General features: G+C 37.2%; 1 protein-coding gene across 2 annotated transcripts in view; it reads right to left on the bottom strand.

The window, feature by feature from the left end:
* PTEN (phosphatase and tensin homolog) overlaps window positions 1–25,403 on the bottom strand; it is a 94,802-nt gene that overhangs the window by 46,014 nt on the left and 23,385 nt on the right. For both annotated transcript variants that reach the window (XM_045439444.1, XM_045439445.1), the window contains exon 2: window positions 22,219–22,303. In XM_045439444.1, the coding sequence (XP_045295400.1) occupies window positions 22,219–22,303 (85 nt within the window). The remainder of the gene's footprint in view (window positions 1–22,218; window positions 22,304–25,403) is intronic.

The raw sequence follows: 25,403 nt of genomic DNA, 5'->3' as shown, positions 1-25,403 counted from the left end.
GGAAAGGTCAAGTAGAGGGGTGTTGGCCAACAGCTCAGCTGAAGACCCAATAACAGCCAGCATTTACCAGACATGCCAGTGAAAACACCTGCAGATAATTCGGGCCCCCAATGTGTCAACTCATTTCTAGTCACCAAGTCTTCACGGCTAAAGCTCCAGATACTGTGAGGCAGAAACAAGCCATCTCCACCATGCCTCATCTGAATTCCTGACTCCCTGAATGCATGAGTAGAAGATAAATAAATGTTCTATGTCGTATTTATGTTTAGAGGTGGTTTGTTATGTATAAATGCTAACTGGAATACAAAGATAATGAACCTGACAACAGATTAGTAGTAATTACCTGATCTGAAGAACGAAAAAAAGAAATTGAAAAAATGAACAGTTCAGTGACCTGTGGAACAATACAAAGTAATTTATCATATATGTTACTGGAGTCTCAGGACAGGTAAAAGAGAATGGAGCAGAAAAATGTTTTGTACAGACATCCCAGCTGGAAATTCCCCAACAATGGTGTAAAACATCAAGTTACAGATTATAGAAGCTCACTAACCCTCTAGTAGGAGAAATAGAAAAAGAACCACTATGCATATTAGTCAAAACCAGTGAAAACCAACGATAAAGAGAAAGAAACAAAAACAGAAGACTATCAATAATGGTTCACTTCTTATCAAAGCTCATGAAATGACATCTTTAAAGTGCTGAAAGGGGAAAACAACAAAAACAAAAAAAACCTCAGCTCCAAATTCTATATCCGGCAAAATGCGCCTCAAAAATGATCAACAAAAGATGAGTGAAAATCTGTTGCCCTCAGGCTGAAGGGAACTAATGGGAGTACATATAAAAGATATTTATATTTATAAAAGAACAACTTTTTCTTCCCTTGCTTTGAAAGACAACTGCTTAAAGCAATCAAGTAACACTGTATTCTGGGGTTTATTACATACATAGATATAAAATATATGACAATAACCACATAAAAGAAATGGAAGGATAAGGAATTTTACTTTTGTAAGGTTCTTACATTTTAATGCTGACAATACTAACTCTAGGAGGACTATAGTAAGCTAAGAATGTGTTTTGTAATTCTTGGTGTGCAATCTCTAAAATATGTATGAGTATATAAATTTAGTACAGCTAAAGTCAACAGAATTAAAATTAAATACCTAAAGTTATTCTATTAACTTCAGAAAGGACAGGAAAAGGCGAATGAGAGAGAAGGAATGAAGGAATAAATGAATGAATAAATGAATACTGGACAACTCAACACAAACAGAAAAATGACAGACGTAAACAAAACATTTCCATAATTATACTACATATAAATGGGCTAAATACTCCAATTAAGAAAGTCAGTGATCATAAAATAACTTCAAATTTGACCTTACAATATTTCTTTATGAAATATAGTACATACACATTTACATATACTTGCTCTACCAACTGGAGAGCACTCTACAGGCAAATGAATACAAAATGTTCAACTGCAAAGAAGATCACATAAATCAAATGCCAAATTCTATCTAGCTGCTCCAAACACTTGACCATGCCACTAAACTCATTCCAATAGAGGGGGGAAAAGAATCTGGGTTGCAAGATAAGCTTTCTTTATAGGCCTCAAAAATTCTGTTATTACTTTGGTGAAGTACTATTAGTGTGATGGTCCAGGGTCTGATCTTCTACCTTTCTGGGTAAGCCCTGATCCTGTCAGTATATTGAGTGGTGCTTTTGTTTTTTTCAGGGACAAATTCAAACTCATATCATACGACTGATATATAAATATCATAATGACCATAATGGCAATATATTAATTTCCTTGAAAAATCCAACTGCCACAGGAACAAAATTATTCACATCTTTATGGCCAGTTCAAGATCTTGCCATAAGCAGACCCACTGAAAAGTGAAATTATACTGCTGCTGAATAAACATGGAATCAAACAAAAGAAGCTAGTTAAATCAATTTCTAACAAAGACATTCTGATGTTTCCATCTCCACAACAGGAATGGTCTTGCCTAAAATATCTGAAGTTCATTGGCTAAAGTTTCCTTTCCCTTAGCCATGTTTTTTCCATATTTCAACAGCTAACCAACCCACTGATGGGCTTTATGTAGACTATATTCTAGAGAATTAAATTCAAGTCTTATTGTAAAACCTGAGAGTTAATCTGTTTCTTAAAGATGAACTGGTATATCTCTGCTTGGTGCCAATACATATTGATACTAAATTTTATATTATTAGAGCATTATTTCATTTTCAAATGCTTGGGGAACTGATAAAAATTCATCTTAGAAATATTTATTGAGTACCTCCTATGTGACAAGCTCTACTACAGATACACTGTAGTACAGACAATCACAATCATACCAAATGCTCCTAGCACTTGGAGAGAAACCCAGAAGCAAACCCTCTTTTAAGGTATCCCATTCAGAAAAGAGCCTAAGAACATTGGACAGTCCCTACTAATCCAAAAACAGATTTAAAAAACAGAAAAGTGCACATCTAAAAACAGCAAAATAATTACTTATCTGCTATATTTTTCGGTAGCTATTTGGCATCATATTTACTTCTGCTGTATTCATGTTAAATTAAAACTTGCTCTTAGAACTCCACTCATCTACAGCTGCCACTGCTACTACGAAAACAAAAACTGAGTTGTTGTTTTTCCTTTTCAACATATAAGTTATCTCTGCCTTAATCCCATTAACACAGGCAAGCTCCAAACATTCTAGTCCTTAACTATTTTCTCCTACTTACCTTCATGTCGTCAAACCTAAAATCAATTATACATCCAATACAAGTAAAGTATCTTGTTGAAAATCCACTCTTAACACTTGCCTGGACAGTACTGCCTTTTCCTATATTAATTACCTCAAGTTAAACAGAGAAGCAAAACTAAGAGCTTTACGTCAAGGTCTATGCTCAAAGACAATAATCCCCAGTACTAAAGAAAATAAAAGTAGAGGGAAAAGAAACAATAGGGGAAGTGAACCATAACCCATTGAGAAAATTCAGAAGGCTACTAAAAATAATATATATAGTTAGTATCCAAAATCTATAACGAACTTACCAAACTTAACACCCAAAAAAACGAATAATCCAGTGAAGAAATGGGCAAAAGACATGAATAGACACTTCTCCAAAGAAGTCATCCAGATGGTCAATTGACACATGAAAAAATGCTCAACATCACTCATCATCAGGGAAATACAAATCAAAACCACAATGAGATACCACCTCACACCTGTCAGAATGGCTAAAATTAACAACACAACAATCAACAGGTGTTGGTGAGGCTGTGGAGAAAGGGGAACCTTTTTGCACTGCTTGCTGGGAATGCAAACTGGTGCAGCCACTCTGGAGAACAGTGTGGCAATTCCTGGAAAAACTAAAAATAGAACTACCTTACAATCCAGCAATTGCACTATTAGGTATTTACCAAAGGATACAAAAATACAGATTTGAAGGGAAGCATGCACCCCAATGTTTATAACAGAATGAAATAGCCCAACTACGGAGAGAGCCCAAATGTCTATCAACTGATGAATGGAAAAAAAAAAAAAAAAGATGTCAGAGAGACAGATAGGGAGAGAAGACTATTACTTAACTACCAAAAGAATGAAATTTTGCCATTTGCAACAATGCGGATGGAGCAAGAATGAATTACACTAAGCAAAATAAGTCAACCAGAGAAAGGCAAGTATCATGATTTCACTCCTATGTGGAGTTTAAAAAACAAAACAGGGGCGCCTGGGTGGCTTGGTCGGTTAAGCGTCCGACTTCGGCTCAGGTCATGATCTCACGGTCCGTGAGTTCGAGACCCGCATCAGGCTCTGTGCTGACAGCTCAGAGCCTGGAGCCTGTTTCGGATTCTGTGTCTCCCTCTCTCTCTGCCCCTCCCCTGTTCATGCTCTGCCTCTCTCTGTCTCAAAAATAAATAAACGTTAAAAAAAAACATTAAAAAAAAAAAAAACAGATGAACATATGGGGGGCGGGGTGGAGAAGAAAGGCAAACTATAACAGACTCTTAACTACAGAGAACAAACTGAGGGTTGATGGAGGTAGGGAGGTGGGAGATGGGACTAGATGAGTGATGGGTACTAAGGAGGATACTTGTGATGAGCACCGCGTGTTGTATGTAAGCGATGAATCACTGAATTCTACTCCTGAAATCAATATTGCACTGTATATTAACTAAAATTTAAACTTAAAAAAAAAAAAAGAAAAAAAAAAACCTGCCACATATTTCTTCAAAGAAGTTGTTATCACTCTGCACTTTTACCAACATGGTTGAGAGTTTCAGTTGATCTATATCCTTGCCAACCAATTAGCCCTTTAAGTTTTAGCCATCCCAGTAAATATGAAACCACACCTCACTATCTTTTAATTCTCATTTCCCTAATGACTGATTTTGAATATATTTTAATATACTTATCATTTACATATCTTCTGTGTAAAGTTTATGTTCAAATCTTATGCCCTTTTCTTTATGGAGTTGTCCTCTTACAAATTTGTAAAAGCATCTTTATATTGTATTGAATTCAAGTCCTTTGTCAGGTATATACACTGCGAGTTATTTCTCCCAGACTCATTCTTTTTTGTTAATGGTGCCTTTCAAAGAACAGAAATTTTTAATGTTGATAAAGTCCAATTTGTGAATTTTTTTTCATGCTTAACTTCCTGTGCACTAAGAAATCTTTGACTAAACCAAAGGTCACAAAGATTTTTTTCTCTGTTTTTACCTATTTTATAGCTTTAAATTTTACTTTTATGTTTCTATCTACAATCCATTTGTATGTAGTATGAGATTTTTGTGTATATGACAAATAGTCAAGGTTCATTTTATTTTTTATACCAACATTCAGTTGTTCCAAAGCGTTGGTTAATAGGAGTATCCACTCCCCATTGAATTATCTCGGCATCTTTCTCTAACAATGTATGTGTCAGTTTTCCTACGATTTCTATTCTGCTACATTAACCTCACAACTATTTTTTTTTCTTTTACTAACTTATTAACCTATATTATATGACCCAGCAATTCTACTCATGGATATTTTATCAAAAGAAATGAAAATAAATGTCCACAAAAGTCTTAGACATGGATGCTCATAGCAGCTTTGTTCATAATAGACCCAAATTTAAAACAACCCAAATGTCCATCGAAGGTGAATGGGTAAGTAATCCTGTCCTATCCATACAATGGAATACTACTCAGCAATAAAAAGAAACAAATTACTGATGCAAGCAGCAACTGAGATAATTATGCTTAGAGAAAAAAGCCAGATACAAAAAAAGTACATACTATGTAACTGTATTTATATAAAATATCAATACAGGCAAAACTTAACTACAATTAAGATTTAGAAACTGCCGGGGCGCCTGGGTGGCGCAGTCGGTTGGGCGTCCGACTTCAGCCAGGTCACGATCTCGCGGTCCGTGAGTTCGAGCCCCGCGTCGGGCTCTGGGCTGATGGCTCAGAGCCTGGAGCCTGTTTCTGATTCTGCGTCTCCCTCTCTCTCTGCCCCTCCCCCGTTCATGCTGTGTCTCTCTCTGTCCCAAAAATAAATAAACGTTGAAAAAAAAAATTAAAAAAAAAAAATAAATAAATAAATAAAAAAAAAAAAAGATTTAGAAACTGCCTAGAACCAGGTTTGGGGACCTGATGGCAGAAGGGCATGTTCTAAATCTTGGCTATGGTGCTGTTTACGTGGATGTGTATACATGTCAAAACTCACTGAACTGTAAACTTAAAAGTGACTACATTTCATTGCACATAAATTATACTTCAATAAAGTTGATTTTTAAAAGTAATCTGATTATAACTATGAATATGTAAAATGCAACCCACCTCAAAATATCTCAAATTTATTTTGCTTAATACCAGAGATAGCCATAGAAGGAATAATTATATCATCTCCAGGAACGAGACCTTTTTAGAATGAAAAGCAAAACGGCACTGTCTAGAATGGCACTGTACAATAGAACTTTTCACAATGATGAAAATGTTCTGTATCTATGTCGTCCAACATGGTAGCCACTAACCACATGTAGCTATTGAGCACATGAAAGGCGACTAGTGCAAATGAAAATCAATGTTTATTTTAATTAATTTAAATTTAAACAAATAGGGCGTCTGGGTGGCTCAGTCAGTTAAGCGTCTGACTTTAGCTCAGATCATGATCTCACAGTTCATGAGTTCAAGCTCTGCTCTTAGCACAAAGCCTGCTTCAGATCCTCTGTCTCCCGTCTCTCTACCCCTCCCCCGCTCTCTCTCAAAAATAAACAACATTAAAAAAAAATTTTTTTTAACATAAATAGCTACATGTGGCTCATGGCTACTATACTAGATAGCACAAGTCTAAAATACATGTATCTATGAAAAAATCCAGTGGAACACAATACACGTGCCTTAGTAAGGTAGAAATGGGTACATTCTTGGAATAGTGCATAAAACTGAAACAGGAAAGATACAGTACTTTACAACTGTCAAAATACTTACAGAAAAAGTATTCAACCATATGTAGTTTTCTAACAAATTCCTGACATGCTTGATTAATAAAGAAGAAAACTACAACTCTGGACACATTTTCAACCAAGAATGAGGAACAAGTTTGAGTGGAAATGCCAGGAAACAGGGAGAAAGTGTTCATATAATTTTAGAGTTCACGTCAGACAAGGAAGGAAATACTGGCATAGTTAGATATGATAGAGATCAGTAAAACGGATTTCAAAAGCTTCATTTAAATAACAGGCTATGAATTCATAACTCAAAATCTAAGAGGAAAGACTAGAGAGAGACTTTAAAAACTAAAATTCTGTATAAACAATTACAAATGATACTAGGTTAAAAAAGACAAATGAGAAAATAACAGAAATTATCTCAGAAAACCAATCAATAAAGCTGCAGTGAAATTTACCCATAACATTCAGATTTAAAAGGTTTAACAAGCAGGGGAAAAAAAAAGGGAATAATCATAGATGAACACAAATAGCACATATAAAAGAACATAAAAATGGTAACGACAAAAGAAAAGGCTTGGAGTGAGGAAAATGTTTGGATCCAAAAGAATATTAAATAAGGCAGCATGCCACAGGTTAGACAGCTATATGACACTAGAACCAGAGAAAAAGCAGAACTCCTTAAAAAAAAAAAAAAAAAAAAAAAGGTTTAAAAACCACTAAGTTCCCTTTTATTTCTACCATCTCTGTCCAAGAGAATGTAGCTGATTCAGTAACTCAAACAGTGGTGGATACATGACATTCTTCTGGATTAAAAGCATTGTCAATTTGCTGTTTAAGCAAGGTGATTTCTTAAAGAATATTCTTTAACAAACAACTATCAACAAAAAAATCTTCGATATTTCACGATCGTACATATTAGTAAAGCAGTCAGCAATCAATAATTCAAAATAGAGTAATCCATCAAGCTCTATAATAACTTCATCTGAATCTTGCAGTTATCAAATTCAAGACAAGCAGAGGCAGGGCATCATAAAACTGAACAAAGAGAACTAACTTCCGTGTTTTCTGAAGAGTTCATCAAAATCATTTAGGAAAAAATTTTTTACAAAAAGTTGAAGATGGAGTCAGCACTCATGTACAGATCAAAGGAAAACATTACGTATGACCAATAAACACAAAGTGGCTTTATGTCACAATTAAAGAAATGCAATCAAAAATCAAATTACAACAAACTGCAAAAAGTTGATAAGTTTAAAGTCTGCCAAGGCTGTGGGAGGGAGGAAACACTCTCATGCATGTGGGTGGGAATATAAAATGATACTGTTTTTGAGGGTGAAAGTTTAATCCATGGACCCACTGGTCGCAGCAACTCCACTGCTAGGAATTTACCTTAAATACTTGGAAAAGGACACCAAGATACATGTGTGAAAATGTTTCCTAGAGTGCTGTTTTCAATCGTGATAAACCAGAAATAACCTAAATGTCCATCAGAGGGGACTATTTATGATGGAATAAAGGACAACCAATAAAAAGATGTTTCACCTCCGTGCCAGTATGGAAAATTCCTAAGTACGTTCAATGAAAAAAAGCAAAATGCAGAAGAGTATGCAGTATGTTCCCATCTGTTTTTTTGTAAAAAGTAGGTCTGAGATGAAAACAATTCTTTAAAGAATGACTGCAAGTTCTAGTTGCAAACAGAGTCTGAAGACAGGAGGTGTAAAGCAGGAGAAATCGGTAGGAGATATTAGTCTTCTTGAGGCTGCTCTGCACCCAAACCCATTTCAGTTTGGAGACAATTTCAAAAGGTGAGAAGCAAATACTCCCCTTCCCCATCTTTCTCCTCATGGGAGCAAGGCCGAGACCAGTTAGGTCCTCCTGCTCTGGACACTGACTCCCAGGGGTAAAAGCAGGGTGCGGAGGAGTCAGGTCATGGAGAGAGATCACCAGCAGAGTGGAAAGGTAATGAGCACAGTCACCAATATCCAGTCAAGGCAGCAGTGTGGGACACTGGGACAGCACTGGGACAGCACTGGGACAGCAAGTGTCCAATAGCAGTCAGCGTCCTAAGCAGAGACTGCCCTTATCATAACCTGGTGACATGCCTTATTTCCCTTGGCTTCTGCCAATCTTCCCAGCTCAGGGTTCTGAGCCGTGAGCTATGAGCTATCTAACATTTTGCAAGTAATTATTTTCTGATTAAGTTATTTAGAGCTATTTTCCATCCTGTGCAACCAAGAACCCTGACCCTGTTCATCTACAGCATTTTCTTTTTTTGATTGAGGGTTGGTAAAATACTTTTTGTGCTCCCTTTAATATGTGAACTTTACAATTTCTTATCTAGCATTTGAGCAACAGGGAGACTGGCAGGAGAATAAACAATCTATTTAAAAGAAAATATCACAGCATTTTTAAAAAGGGGGGAGGGTAAGTTCTCTCAAAGAACTTGAATATTACTTAGGAAAACATTCACCATGGCTGCCCCTCCCACTTCCTCCTCTCTCCTCCCAAGGATTTCATGCCCACAATTGGCTCATTGCCTTATAAATTTGATACAATGGAAAAGCGGAAAAAAAGCAAGAAAACAGCACTTTCCAAAAGGAAATGGGAAAATTTAACTGGAGATACTTGGAAAGTAGGTTAAAAAGTTAGACAAGAGCAAAGAGGTAATATCCTCAAGACGTGGAAAATCTAGAATATAAATCTTTCTAAGACAACTATACCTTACTTCAAATAATTTCAATATATAGAAATCTGAATTCACTAAAGACAGCTGTGAGAATAAACAGTCTTTGTCTTTTTTAGAAGTCTTTTCTTTGCTCAAAGAATTCCTATGAAATAGTCCTAAGCAAGCTGCCAAAGTGCATTTTAAAACTATTTTTGTCAAGATAATATATAAACATGTACTTCAAAAGACAGACAAAAACATGTAATAAACAACCAGTTGAGGGAAGATGGCACAATAGGAACCCCAGGAGACCCATCTCCCCACCTAGACAAACACTCTACTGGCATTATCGGACTGACGTAACTATTTTGGAACCTTGGAGTCTAGTCAAAAGCCTGCATCGTCCAGATGAAGGCTTAGACCGTAAATCATAGTTAATTTCAGCCCGTTTCAACTCAGTATGGCAGCAGCTATTCACCCCCAGTGCCCCTCACCTCCCAGGAGGCAGCCACGGACATACTCCTAGCACAGCCTGCACCAGCTCATGGGACCTTGTCCTCCAAATATCAGAGATCTGTGTTCTTATCATTGACTTCTGCTTATGATAACAGACATGCAGACACAGAAGCAGGCCACCCCGGCTGAAATCCCCACTGATGGAAAAGGCTTCCAGGGGATTTAAAGATCCAGAGGCTTTTTTTTTTTTTTTTCCCTCCTTTTATCCCCCTTTTTCCTCTTTTGGGAGTCAGGCACTTAAGACATGACACCCATGTTTGTGTGAATGCAAGTTTTCAACTCTTTGGAGTATCTACTCATAGGGATGCATTTGCTTGATTTTGTGGAGTATGTTCAGTTTTGTAAGAAACTACCATCTTCCAAAGTGGCCACACCAATCTGCACGTTGTGGGTTTTTCATATACGGCCATATTACATAGTAGTAGAGTTTCTATATGCACATACTGGATGATTTCACCTATAGGACATTCTAGAAAAGTCAAAAGTATGAAGACAGTAAAAATATCAGCATTTGCCAGAGGCCAGGGGGCAGGGAGGATGGAGAGGGATGAATTGGCAGAATACAGACTACTTTTAGAGCAATGAAAATACTCTGTATATTACTATAATGATGGACACATGTCATTAAAATGTGTCCAAACCCAGGGGCGCTTGGGCAGCCCAGTCGGTTGAGAGTCTGACTCTTGATTTCATCTCAGCTAATGATCTCAGGTAATGATCTTACGGTTCATGGGACTGAGCCCCATGTTGGGCTCTCCTTCATTATTAATGCCCTCTACCAGAGTGGTATATGGTAAAACCTTGGTTTGCGAGCATAACTCATTCCGAAAACACACTTCTAATCCAAAGTACTTGTATATCAAAGCAAATTTCCCCATAAGAAATAAAGGAAACTCAGATGATTGTTCCACAACCCAAAAACATTCATATAAAAATGATTACAATATTGTAATATAATACAAAATAATAAAGAAAATACAAAGCATAAGGAAAAATAAATTAACCTGTACTTCCCTTTGATAACCTTCATGGATGGTTTGAGGGAGACAGGAGAGAGGAGGGTTATTGTGTAGGACAACTTTCACTATCACCAACGGAATCACTGCTATCTGTCGACTCAAAGGAATCTTTTTCTGCACGGGGCCGTTGTATACGCTCACGTGGATGCTGACCACAGTGCAGAATTAATAAACTCTTGTCAAAGACTGTATTTCATGTAACTGGCATAAGGCAGCAGAGGAAAGGGTCTCTCTCTGCAGGCAGCCTGACCTAGAATGAAGCAAAGCATTCCTAAGCTCACTCTTGTGGGGAAAAGCAAAGGACTGTCCACAGGTGCTTTGAAGTGACAAAAATACACCAGTGCCAGTTGTGGGCACCTTCCAACGTCCTGAAAAATCACTGATTTCTGCCAAACACCACGGCTTGAGACTGAGCATCTGAGCACGGGAAATCATCACCTACAATCCCAGAGAGAAAGAGAGAGAGAGAGAGAGAGAGAGAGAAGAACCATTGGCTCAGTTGTGATCATGTGACATTTGGCTTCACATACTATTCGTATTGCATGACATCGCTCATTTATCAAGTTAAACTTTATTAGAAATGTTTGCTCATCTTGTGAAACACTCGCAGAACAAGTTACTCACAACCCAAGGTTTTACTGTATTTGTTATAATTAGTTTATCTATACTGACACATCATTATCATACAGAAAGTCCATGATTTACATTAGGGTTCACTCTTGGTATGCATCCTGTGGTTTTGGACAAAAAAAATTTTTTTTTTAATTTTTTTAATGTTTATTTATTTTTGAGAGAGAGACACAGACAGAGCGCAAGTGGGAAGGGGCATAGAGAGAGGGGGACACAGAATCCAAAGCAGACTCCAGGCTCTGAGCTGTCAGCACAGAGCCTGATGTGGGGCTCAAACCCACAAACCGTGAGATCATGACCTGAGCTGAAGTCAGACGCTCAACCAACTGAGCCACTCAGGTGCCCGTGGACAAAAAATTTTTTAATGTTTAGAGAGAGAGAGAGAGAGAGGCAGACAGAGAGGGAGGGAGAGAATTCCCAAGTAGGCTCCACATGTGCTCCCTCTCTCTCTGCCCCTCCTTCACTCAGGCTGTCTCTCTTTCTCTCTCAAAGTAAATACACTTTAAAAAACTGGTGAAGGAGACTATACATGTGTGAGGGCAGGCAGGATATGGGAATCTTCTCTACCTTCTGCTGAATGTAGCTATGAATGAAAAGTGGCTCTAAAAAATAAAATCTATTAAAAAAAATCCACACCCAACTAGTATGATATGCGATGGTAAAAGACAAAAATTTTCCTCTAAGGTCAGAAACAAGACAGACAGGAAGTCTGCTTTTGCCACTTCTATCCAAAAAGGCATCCATATTGGAAAGGAAGAAATGAAGTTACCTGTTTGTAGATGACATGTTCTTATATGTAGGAAACCTTAAAGATTCCACAAAAAATTGTTAGAATTAACAAATTAAGTAAAGTAACAGCATACAAAATTCAAATTCAAATATCTGTTGCATTTCTGTACACTAACAATGAACAGTCCAAAATGGAAAATTCCATTTACAATAGCACTGAAAAAGAATATCTATAAATGAACTTAATCAAGGTGATACACAGAGAAAACTACAAAACTCTGTTGAAAAAAATTAAAGACCTAAATAAATGGACAGACATCCCACATTCGTAGATCAGGACTTGATATTGTTAAGATTTCAACACAATCTACAGATTAATGTGATTCCTATCAAAATCCCAAAAACTTTTTTTTTTGGGGGGGGGGGGCAGAAGTAGAAAATTTCATCCCCAAATTCATATAGAGTCTCAAAGAACCCTCCAAGGCCAAAACAATCCTGAAATAGAAGAACAAAATTGTAGGGCTCACAATTCCTGATTTCAAATTTACTACAAAGCTACAAAGTGTGGTACTGACACGAAAACAGACATATGCCAGTGAACTAGAACAGAGACCAGAAATAAATTCTTGTATATATGGTCAAATAATTTTTTGACAAGTGTGCCAAGACCATTCAGTAGAAAAAGGACAGTCTTTTCAACAAATGGTGCTGGGAAAAGTGGATATCCTCATGTAAAAACATTAAGTTGGACCCTTATTTTACACCATACACAAAAATTACTCAAAATGGATTAATGACCTAAAAAAAGGCCTAACACTCTAAACTCTTAAAAAGGAAACATAAGAGAAAAGCTTTAGGATACCAGTTTAGCAATGATTTCTTGGATGTGTCACCAAAGACATAGTCAACAAAAAGATAGCTAAATTGAACTGTATCAAACTTTTGAACATTTTATGCATCAAAGGACACTATCAACAAAGCAAAAAAGCAACCCATAGAATGGGAGAAAATATTTGCAAATCACCTGATTAATACCCAGGATACATAAAGAACTACTAGAACTCAACAACAAAAAATTAAAGCATTCAATTTACAAATAGGCAAAAAACTTAGACATTTCTCCAAAGAAGATATTCAGTCAATAAGCATATGAAAAGATGTTCAATGCAAATCAAAACCACACTAAGATATCACCTTACAACCATCAACATGTCTAGAATCCAAAAGAAACAAGGGCTAGCAAGGATGTGGAGAAAAAGGAACCCTTATGTATTGTTGGTAGGAATAGGAGTATGTGGAATATGAATTCCACAGTGCAGCCACTGTGGAAAACAGTATGGAGGTTCTTCAAAAATTCAAAAGAGGGGACACCTAGGTGGCTCAGTCGGTTAAGCATCTGACCAAGCCCCACACTGAGCATGGAGCCTGCTTTGGATTCTCTCTCTCCCTCTCTCTGCCCTTCCCCTGTGCACACGTACGTGCTCTCTCTGTCTCTCTCTCAAAATAAACATCTTTAAAAAGTTAAAAATAGAAATACCATATGATCCAGTAATTCCACTCCTGGATACCTAGCCCAAGAAAACTAAAACATTAATTCAAAATGACACATGAACCCCTATGTTTACTGCAGCATTATTTATAATATCCAAGTGTCCACTGAGAAATGAATAAAGACATCATACACACAAACATAATGGAATATTACTCAGCCATTAAAAAAAGTAGATCTTGCCATTTGTGACAACATGGATGGACCTAGACGGTATTATGTTAAGTTACAGACGTCAGTCAGAGAAAGACAAACACCATATGATTTCACTCATATATATATAGAATCTGGAAAACAAAACAAATGAATACACAAACAAAAAGCGGAAACAGACCTGTAAATACAGAGAACAAACTGATAGTTGCTAGAGGGAAGCGGGTAGGGGTACGGACAAAACGGGTGAAGGCAAGTGGGAGATATGGGCTTCCAGTTATGGAATGAGCCAGGGGTGAAAAGGTACAGCGTGGGGAACAGAGTCAATGGCAGTGTAACAGTGCCGTGTGGTGACAGACAGTAGTTCCACTTGTGGTGAGCATCACATAAGGCACAGAATTGTCCAGTCTCTATGTTGTACACCTGAAACTAATATAACACGTATGTTAACTATATGCCTCCTTTAAAAAAATATATCACTTAGCAAATATACACAAAATTGCATGCCCCAAAGATCAAAAACCACTGGACATTTTCTGGAACCTGTGCTATACTTGTCTAGGCTCAAATTGAAAAAGAAAAAATTTTTTAATGTTTATCTTTACTTTTGAGACAGAGAGAGACAGAGCATGAGAGGGGAAGAGGCAGAGAGAGAGGGGGACACAGAATCGGAAGCAGGCTCCAGGCTCTGAGCCATCAGCCCAGAGCCTGATGCGGGGCTGGAACTCGTCAACTGCGAGATCGTGACCTGAGGTGAGGTCGGACACTCAACCGACTGAGTCACCGAGACGCCCCTAGACTCAAATTTAAAAGAGGAACAGAGGGAGGAGGAGATGGAAGGCCTCCCATTAGGTGGTAAAAATGTAATACTCAATCTACTAGATGCTTAAATAGGCCTTCCAAGAAGGGAGGTCATAAGCCTCAAATTTAGACTTTGGAAGCTGTCTCAAGATAATTATATAGCCATTGTACACATGCATGCTGAAAGTATTGATGCATTCAATGTGCACATTTTAAGTACCTCTGTTTCTAAGATCCTTTTAGCATTTCTTCATTTTTCAAAACACCAGGCCTCCTGGTTAACAAGATTTCCCAGAGCTCTGGTTCCTAGCAAATGAAGAAATTACCAGCTGTCATACCCCAAAACTAAGAAGAATGGGAAAATCTTGGTAAGATTCTAGCTAAAATAAGGGTTCTTTTATGTTTCATCCCCTCCCTCTGACTTTGAAAGAAGGGGTTTGCAGGAGAGGTCAGTTACCAAGGGGAAGGGAAGTTTCTCAGGTTTCTGCTTCTGTAGCTGAGATGTGTGATTTCTCCAAGTTACAGTGGTTTAAAATAACGACGGGGGGGGGGGGGGGGGGGGGGGGGGGAAGGGGGCACCTGGGTGGCTCAGTCGGTTGAGTGTCTGACTTCAGCTCAGGTCATGATCTCACATTTGGTAGGTTAGCGCCCCGCGTCGGGCTCTGTGCTGACGGCTCGGAGCCTGGAACCTGCTTCGGATTCTGTGTCTCCCTTTCTCTGCCCCTCCTCCACTCACACTCTGTCTCTCTCTCTCTTAAAAATAACTAAACATTAACAAAAAATTAAAAAATAAACAAAAGATAAAGATAGGGAAGAAAAAAAATCCACAATGAGATACTACTTCACACCCATTAAGGTGGCTCTTAAAAAAAAAAAATTTTTTTTTAAAGCCCAGAAAATAGTAAATGTTGAGGATGTAGAGAAATTGGAACACTTACACTTGCTGGTAGGAATGAAAAATGATACAGCCACTGTAGAAAACAATACAGCAGTTTCTCAAAAAATTAAACACAGAATTACCATTTGGCCCAGCCATTCCATTTCTGGGTGTACAACCAAACGAACTGAAAGCAGGGACTTGAACAGATACTGGTACACCTATGTTCACACCAGCATTATTTACAATAGTCAAAAGGCAGAAGCAACCCAAATGTCCATCAGTGGATAAACAGATAAACAGAATGTGGTATATACATATAATGGAAGAGAATCCTGACACAGGCCAGAACAGGAATGAACCTTGAAGACGTTATGCTAAGTGAAGTCACACGCTATGTCACACTAAGTCAGTCACAAAAAGACAAATATTGCCTGACGCCACTTAACATAAGGTACCCAGAATAAATACCAAAGACAGAAAGTAGAACAGTGGTTGCCAGGCTGAGAGTAGGGGCACTGGGGAGTTCCTATTTAATGGGTACAAGGTTTCAGTGTGGTGATAAAAAAAAGTCTGAGATGGATACTGGTGATGGTTGCCCGATGTGAACGTTCCTAACGCCACTAGTATACTTAGAAATGGTCAAAATGGTAAATTGCATTGTACGTATTTTATAGATATATATATGTGTATATAAAATTTTACCACAATAAAAAAAAAATTCATCTCCAGCTCTATTCATTCATCTGTTCCTGGGTCTTCTCCAAAAGTAACCATCCTCAACTATCATATCCTTTTTCCTGGTATTTAATTCGGCATTTCTCTATAATATACATACCACTGCTTCTTACAGGTTTATCAATTACCTGCCTATCTTCTGCCATGGTAGATGAAGCTTACAAAACCAGAAACACCTCCACAGTTCACTTCTCTGAATCCCTACCTTCAATGGCAATATGACAATTTGTGGTTAAGAAGCCAATCGGCAGATGTTAACATTTGCTTCCTAACCTAATTCACCTATATTTCTAAGAATCCATCACGTTTTCCCAAAACATTTCAGTATCCATCTATCAGTTCTACTTCTTATTTTCTTCTTTGATACCCTCTGTCATACTGCTCACCCAGAACTAGCTGCTCTTCAGCCGGTGGCACAGGTGTCATCCCTGGGCTTTCCTCTGCTGTTCAGAGTTGGAGCCTCAATTTACCAAAGCCCCTTTCTCTTCTTTCATGGCTTATTCTCTTGTTTTGTTAGAACACACTGTCTAATAATTTTCTAAGAAACGTTGCATGGATACAAGTTTTTGCTGTTGTTCTCGAATGGCTTTCTTTCTTCCTCTTGCACTTTGGCTGGTGGCTTGGCTGGATACAGAACTCTATGCTGAATGCAAATGTGACACACTGTACCTCCATCTTCCATCATTAATTCTTCCGTGCTGAGAAGCTGGACGTCATGTATATTCCTAATCCCTCCTACATGACCCTGAAAGCTTTTGAGACATTCTCATTATTTCTGGCATCATTAAAGAAATTTCAGGGGTGCCTACGTGGCTCAGCCAGTTGAGCGTCCGACACTTGATTTTGGCTCGGGTCATGATCCCCAGGGTCGTTGAGAGGGAGCCCTGTGTCAGGCTCTGTGCTTATGGGAAAGAGCCTGCTTGAGATTCTCTGTCTCTCCTTCTCTCTGCCCCTCCCCCCAGGCACATGCTCTCTCAAAATAAATAAATAAACATTAAAAAAAAAAGAAATTTCATAATAATTGCCTGGTATAGGCCTGTTTTCATTCATTGGGCTTGGCACGATATAGCTTTTTTTAATCTGGAAACTCAAATCCTAAATAAATTTTCTGGTGTTTACCTATACAAGGTATATAACCTCTGGTGTACACATGTATAGGATAAAACATTTTGTTCTCTGACAGGCAGGATCATATGCTATCAGCTTTGGAATCTGACAGACTGGACTCAACCCTTAGCCTCACTACTTAACCAGCTCTGGTACTTGGGGAAGCTAACTTCTTTAACACAATATATGAAATGGGGACTTATTAAAAACTGTAGTTTTTTAATAAGATGACACATGTCACCCGGGTGACTCAGTTGGTTAAGCGCTGACTCTTGATTTCAGCTTGATTTTGGTTTGTGAGATCAAGCCCCGCATGGGGCTCTGTGCTGACAACGCAGAACCTGCTTGAGATTCTCTCTCTCTCTCTCTCTCTCTCTGCACCTCCCCTGCCCTCCCTCTCCTTCAAAATAAATAAGTAAAATAAAATAAAATAAAATATGACACATGTAAACTGTAGAAAAGCAACATACGTATGTAAATAAATGTAAAATACATGTTACCTATTCTTAAAATATCAAAAACTGAATTGGTGCAGATACTATAAACACTGTCAAATCTGTCAAGACTGCCATTTTAAGAAAATAAGACCAACAAAAGAAGTGGGAGGCAGCCAATGGGTAGAGCTTTTTCTTTTGGGGTGATAAAAATGTTTTGGAACTTCAAAGAGGTGGTGGTTACATAACATTGTGAAAGTACCAAATGTCACTGAAGTGTACACTTTAAAATGATTAATTTTATGTTATGTAATTTTCACCTCAATAAAGAAAAAAAAAGGAAGCAGGGAAAAGAAAGACAATACAAGGAAGAAGTCAAAAGTTGTTGAAAAGGGAGAATGGAATTGATATTCTCTCTAAATTATTTCGAAGCTTTCCTCTATATAATCTCTTTTTAATTTTTTAACTGAATAACCAATAATGATAATGTTGGGATGACAAACACTTCCTTTTCAATGGAATATCAACACATAATTAAGGTTGATTGAGAGATCAACATATAATTATAAGAATATGTGACGTTTCTTCAGGGAGAAAATGTATAAAAGAGAAAAGCTGGAAGCTGCACCTGAATCTGTAATACAGCCGCATATATATATGGATAAAAAGGCTGAGAGTATAGAACACAATGAATAAAGTCTTTTTAAAAAAAAAAAAGAAAATCACTATATATCAGAAGACTAAGCTCAAAGCATTTCCTTACAATAAATATGGGAACCCACCCACATCTAACATCGTTCCAATAAAACGGGAAGCAAATTACTTCCTACTGATTTCAGACTAAGGGGAAATATTGTTCTATGCATCTTTTTTCATTTTCAACACTTCCCAAATTATGCTCCAAGGAACACTGTTTAGAAGACATTATTTAACATATTAAAAGAAAAGAAAGAGAGAAGGGGGAAGGAAGGGAAGGGAAGAGAAAGAAAAAACAGGAAAAGAAAAGCAGCATATTCAAATTTCACTCTTGGGAGAGTTACAAGGCATAGTAGTATATTAAAGGTTCTGCAGTAAGAAAGCCAGTTCACGACTCTATTAAACCTACATTTGTCTGATTTATTAAGTACAGAACAGTTCTTAAGCTATGTCTGTTAAACACATAATTCATCACTTTGTTAAAGACTGCTCAGATTTATACCAGATAACATATAAATTAGGGTAACTTCAATATTAGCCCCAGGGATGAGATTACCACACAATAATCAATTATCTGAATAAAACATTGTTTCAAATTACCAGCAGTTCAGAGCAAGATCTTAGGGGCAATAAAGGAGGAGGAGAGAAGGTGGTTAATAAGAGGAAAAGAAGAAAAAACAATCTGGGAAGAGTTCAGCTCTTCAACTTTCTTTTTGAGATGTCGTTGTCCTACCCTGTCAATTCTGACTGCTTATTAAACAAAACATTTGCAGTTAAGATAGTTAAAAATTTCAGCTTTGTTCACTTCTCCCCGACTTTTTATTTTTTTGCATCAATTCCTGATCCTAGGAGGTAACCTCAAAAGAAGTTAAATATTTGTCACTTGAGTACCTCAAATATAAAATTTCACGTTGCCATTAACAAACCATATCCCCAACAGTTAAATACTGCATAATTTAAGTAAAGGCATTTGCAATGTGAGTTTCTTTTACTCAAAGCAAAGATGTTCAACACCAACAAAGTACGAACCTGGCATAGTGTTTCTCCTTTGGGGAGAAATCATAGAAAACACGTGGAATGAGAGGGCAAAGGAAATCCAACTGGAAATGTTTGTTGAGAGAAAATTTACAAGAATAAAGACACACTTTTTCACTGAGACATTATCATCTTTGAGCCAAAAAGGAATCACTACTGATTATTACTACTGTGTCCAATACCGTGGGAAACAAACAAGAAAATCAATCATTTAGGTACTAGAGACAGCCATTCCCCCTTGGAGAAGTTAATCCTAACAGGCCAATTACTTGGAAGTTACTTATTTTTATTTTATTTCACAGGAAAAACCACAACTATCTTCTTGGTCACTGTTCATCCTCTCTCGCGCAGAAGGGGAGTGGAGTGAGCAACGGAAGCCAGCAAAGCCTCACTAGCCATTTATCCCCCAATCACAACATGTGGGAGGGCAAGACAAACCAGGCACAGCATAGCTATTATATTCCACAGGTAATTCCTCATCATTTACGTGCTATTACCACTGCCATTACCATAAAGATGACAGGATCAGTTGGCTAAAGCAACTACTGGCTAAATAAAAAACCATGTACATAAAACCTTTTTAAGGAATAACATTTGAAAAAGCCAAGAACTGGACACAATAAGCTAGATACAAAGGCAGGCAGAATAAACTTCAATCTTGGTTACAGATTACAAATTAAATTTGGGAATCCTTTTTTTTTTTTTTTTAAATAACTTTTTAACGTTTTATTTTATTTTTGAGAGATAGAGCGTGCACGAGCAAGCATGAGCAGGAGAGGAGCAGAGAGAGAGGGAGACACACAATCTGAAGCAGACTCCAGGCTCTGAGCTGTCAGCACAGAGTCCGACATGGGGCTCGAACTCGTGAACCGCGAGATCATAATCTGAGCCAAAGTCAGACGCTTAACTGACTGAGCAACCCAGGAGCCCCAAATTTGGGAATCTTAATTCAGTGTCATTAATTCAGGCGAGGGCTATGAAGCCAGAAGATGACATATCAAAATGCTTCCCAGCAAAATATTTTCTTGGTGAAATTATTACAATCTAAGGTCTGAAAATGAAGTGTACAGATCCAAAAACTGAACTTTATCAGTAACCTGAAAGATGAAAAATCAGCCTCATGACTAACAAGTCAGAAGAAACTAATTCAGTCAGAAGAGAACAAAGAGAACCAACCCAAACTAACATGCCAGGTTAATTTACCCCAAGGATGATACCCTTACAGTGATCAGAAAACTTGTCCTCTACCCAGACTACTCATACTCCTTTTGCAGGTGAGTACTAACCTGATTTGATTGAATCAGTACTTGGTTGGACACAGAATGACAAAGCAGTAATATAAGATAGTCACCCTGGAGGATATCTTGCCTAGGTCATAAGGAGGCCTGACAAACACTCCTGCACCACCGCAGAGAACACAAGTCTGGTGACTGCACGACTCCTTTTCCAGATCCTCCTCTCCTGATTCAAAATTTACGTCCCTCATTCTTTTCTCTACCACCCACATTTTCTGTACATGTGTACTGTCACTGACTAAACTGTATCACACTGTTGCTCTCATGGATCTGTGATGGTAAGCATCCTTCCAACTGTGTCCCATCTAACTAGGACAAAAAACAAATTTATTTCCCTATTTTCAAGTTCTTAAACAGCACTTCTAACAGTCTCATGTAGCTATAACTATAATACAAACTACAAAGAAGTAGTTTGGGGTTTTTCTGTAGTTTTTGTAGACACTGACATTTCCTAATTCTGCACAGAACAGAAACACTACAAAAGTCCAACTGGACACAACTCAATATGGCAAAATTTAAATATACATTGGTTCAAAGCAAATTGGTAAAAACTTACCACTTAGAAAAACAACTTGTGGCTCACTCATATAAGGACACAGGTCGGCTCATGTGCTTAAACAACTAATACAAAAGGACCCTACATCTGCATAATGCTTTACAAAGTGCTCTCCCACTCACTGTAACATTTAATTCCCAGCAAATATTTAAATTCAAAGTCTCCAAGAAAGAGATTTCTGAAAGAGCATAAAGGGAATAATCCAAAATTTTAAACTTTAAAAACCATTAAAGTTTCTACGGACATTTACAGTTAGTTTTTCATACATATATATTTTTTATTTGGAATGGGAAAATATATTGAGACTACACAGCAGACACAAATTCTTCTCTCATGAAACACATGATGTACTCTTAGGTTATAAATGTATTAAAATCATTTAAATGGGCCTTGAGAAACATTGTTCGGAACTGAATGATAATTACACTTAGAAAATTATTCACGTTTATAAAAGAGACAAAGTCAGACTTTGGTTTGCCCACCAACTCCTGTCCAGACCCTCTACCAAATACTTATTCAAACGCTTGGTACATTTATGCCCTACTATAAACTGTTGTATGTAAAAAAGACATGGTATCAGTTATCTCCAACTTAGGATGAATAAATTTAAGTGAATGAATCCGCTTGATGTTAAACCTAATCCCCTACTGTGAAATAAAAGACAAAATCATAGTGTAATGGAATCCAGACATTAACTTGGTTAAGAAGTATTGTATGGAGTCCGTGAAATTATATCACATACACCTGATCATGTCAAAGGTCAGTTCTTATCAACGGAGTTGTATCCCACTGAAGTCCATTAAATAAACAAACAAAAAAGCAGTACAGAGCACCAACATAATAAACATAAAGTTTACCTCACAAGGACATCATTTTCTATGGTTTAGAAATCTTCTCTAAATGAAAATACAGCATGAATACATCAATAGTTGAAACAGAAAATTAAGAGTTCTTACCTTACTACATCATCAATATTGTTCCTGTATACGCCTTCAAGTCTTTCTGCAGGAAACCCCATAGCAATAATGTTTGGATAAATATCTGAGTACTTAGGTTAAGGAAATATCTGAAATATGCAAAAATGCAAACTACGTGTAAATGTTTTAAAGCATTAGCTGATTATAAAAATTACTATACCTATGTTAGCAAAAGACTGTCAAATTTATTTATTTATAAACCATCATGCATAATTAAGAAACACAAGTGAATACATTAATTCCGAAAGAATTATATCAAAATAATTATATGGCAAAATAATTTTCAAATCCCTCTACCTACTACATTAAAAATGCCCTCAAGGAAAAAACTTAACTTCCACATTTACGGTATTTAGGCATATGTACGTGAAAAACAAAAACCTCAGACTTTATAAATCACAGAACTCAAGTTATCTTGGGACAAAAACCAAGTATCAAAATAAAAACAAAAATAGCTACACAACTTCTAATTTTTTCATGGATATAAAAGGCACCATGGCATAGAGAAAGGGAGCTACAATTAAGAATTAGGAAGCCAGATTTAAGACCTGGCTGTTCATCTAACCAGTTGTATAATTTTGACATGTGACTTAAACATTTGCAGGCTTCAATTTCCTATTCCACATGATTAGGCTGAAACAACCACAGGGATCTCTTCCAGTCCTTGGTATTTGCGACTTGGTAATACCGAACTAAGGTACAAACTTACTCTCCCTTTCCATGAAGGTAATCAACATTTAGCATGCCATTCTATTCACTTATGTCACACACTATATTTGGCATAAAAACTTCTGCACTCCAGAAGCATTAAAACACACACACACACACACACACACACACACACACACACACTCTCTCTCTCTCTCTCTCTCTCTCTCTCCATTTCTATGTATTTTGGATCATACCAGCACTAATTTCTTCTTGAGATCCACTATCCATCTCTTCAATCTCATAATTTTCTGACATGGACCTTCCAAAACAGCCAAGCTAATCTGCCTCAAGTCTCTCTTCAAAACCATCCCTAAAGTGTTCTGTCTACTTCTGGACCCATTCATTTTTCAAATACAATTCAAAATTCATCAAAGCCAGTGCCCTTTTCTAGATCTTTTTTCCTTCACTTTCCGCCACATTCACATTATTGAGTTGATCTCAGTATTATTTTCAATCCAAAAATAATTATCGAATTACTAAAAGCTTTTATTTTAGTATCAGAATTTTTAAAAGGTTTTATCCATAGTTTTGCCACACACTGATTGAACAGACCTAACAAATATTTTAAGAAAAAAGCAGCACAACATATACAGTATACTACCTTTTATATGAAAAAATATTTACTGTTTGGATGAAATAACATTTACACACGTATTTGCTTGAATTTGAACTTTCCAATGCACATGTGCACACCACACATACACACACACACACACACACACACACACACATAACCGAGAAACTAATACAAATGTTTGCTTCATAGAGAAGGCAGGGGGAAGGGAAAGGGGAGAAGCATACACTAAAAACAGCAACAACAAACCTGACTAAATATCAAACTGATGACCAGGAGAAATGATTTCATCCGGACAGTGCAACAATTTTACTGTACTTCTTGTTAGGAAGCACACTATAAGAACAAAAACAACTAGAAAAAAATTTTTAAACTTCTTCTGAGAGTTCGTTTTTACTAATACCAGTATGGATATCCTCAAGCTTTTTTTCTTTATATTGTAGGGAAAAAAATAAAATTTTGCTAATGATTTTCAGATTCATGATTACAGACATAAAAGAGATACCATTATAAAATCAAGAAATCAACAGGGTACCTGGGTGGCTCAGTCAGCTAAGTGTCTGACTCTGGACTTCAGCTCAGGTCATGATTTCATGGTTCCTGAGTTCGAGCGCCTTGCTTCCCTTGCTCGCTCTCTCTCTCTCTCTCTCTCTCTGCCCCTCCCCCACATTCTCTCTCTCTCTCTCTCTCTCTCGTTTGCTCTCAAAAATAAACATTAAAATTTTTTTTAAATAAAAAAATCAAAAATCAAAGTAAAAACATTAATTAAATACGAACTCACATTAAAATCTATGTTCTCTAGGTCTTTTCACTGAAGTGGCCTAAAAGCATGTTACCTTAGCAAAAGTAAACAATCCTAAAACCCAGATTTCATCTCTAATATCATAATACATTAAAAGGTACTAAACTCCTTGGAACAACAGCTGATGACACGGGTGGGACAAGAAGGTTCAAGGTGAGCCTGGGATTCCTTTCTGTGCCAGAGAACATGGAAGGTGTACAGAGACTAATGGTCTATAGCAGACATAGAAGCTAACATGAAGGACATCCCAACAACTAAAACTGTAACAATCTGAGCATCAAAGAAAAAATTTAAACGCTAGTAAATTAAAACACCCTAAATAAAATTAAAACCTTGAGCCTATAAAGATGTTCAAAAGAAAAAAAGAAAATCTCTTTTTCATTTATTTGAAGCGGCTATCAGAATGGTTCTTTCTTTACTTTGAAAATAGCTAATGAGGGGGGCGGATTAAGTATTTATGCAACTTTTCCTGTAGGTACTATATTTCAGGGCAATCAAATAGCTCCAATTCATATGACAAAGATACACTTTACAGAAAAACACAAGAGAACAGAACTTCGAAAGTCATATTTTGCAAACCCTAATAAAATTATTGATTAGGCAAGGATCAACAACCGGTTCTAAAGCAGTAAGTGAGTTGATGATGAAGAACTGAACTTTCTGGAACACCTGGGTGGCTGAGTCGGTTAAGCATCTGACTTCAGCTCAAGTCATGATCTCACGGATCACGAGTTCGAGCCCCATGTGGGCTCTGTGCTGACAGCTCAGAGCCTGGAGCCTGCTTCTGATTCTGTGTCTCCCTGTCTCTGCCCCTCCCCCACTCAACTCTACCTCTCAAAAATAAACATTAAAAAAATTTTTAAATAATAAAAAAAGAACTGAACTTTCTTACAGTCAAAGTAATGCCACACAAAATACTTTCTAATGTAAGGAAACAAACATAATTGAACAATGGGCAGAAGAGACTGCCACCACCCAATTTCACTGGTCAATCTCAGCATCATCAAGTGGAGATCGTATAACTTTTGATGTGATACAATATGAAGGACATAGCATCATCTATGATAGTCAAGCTAT

This window comes from Leopardus geoffroyi, chromosome D2, assembly GCF_018350155.1.
Source record: "Leopardus geoffroyi isolate Oge1 chromosome D2, O.geoffroyi_Oge1_pat1.0, whole genome shotgun sequence".
NCBI lineage: Eukaryota > Metazoa > Chordata > Mammalia > Carnivora > Felidae > Leopardus > Leopardus geoffroyi.
This window is presented reverse-complemented; position numbering and strand designations above follow the sequence as displayed.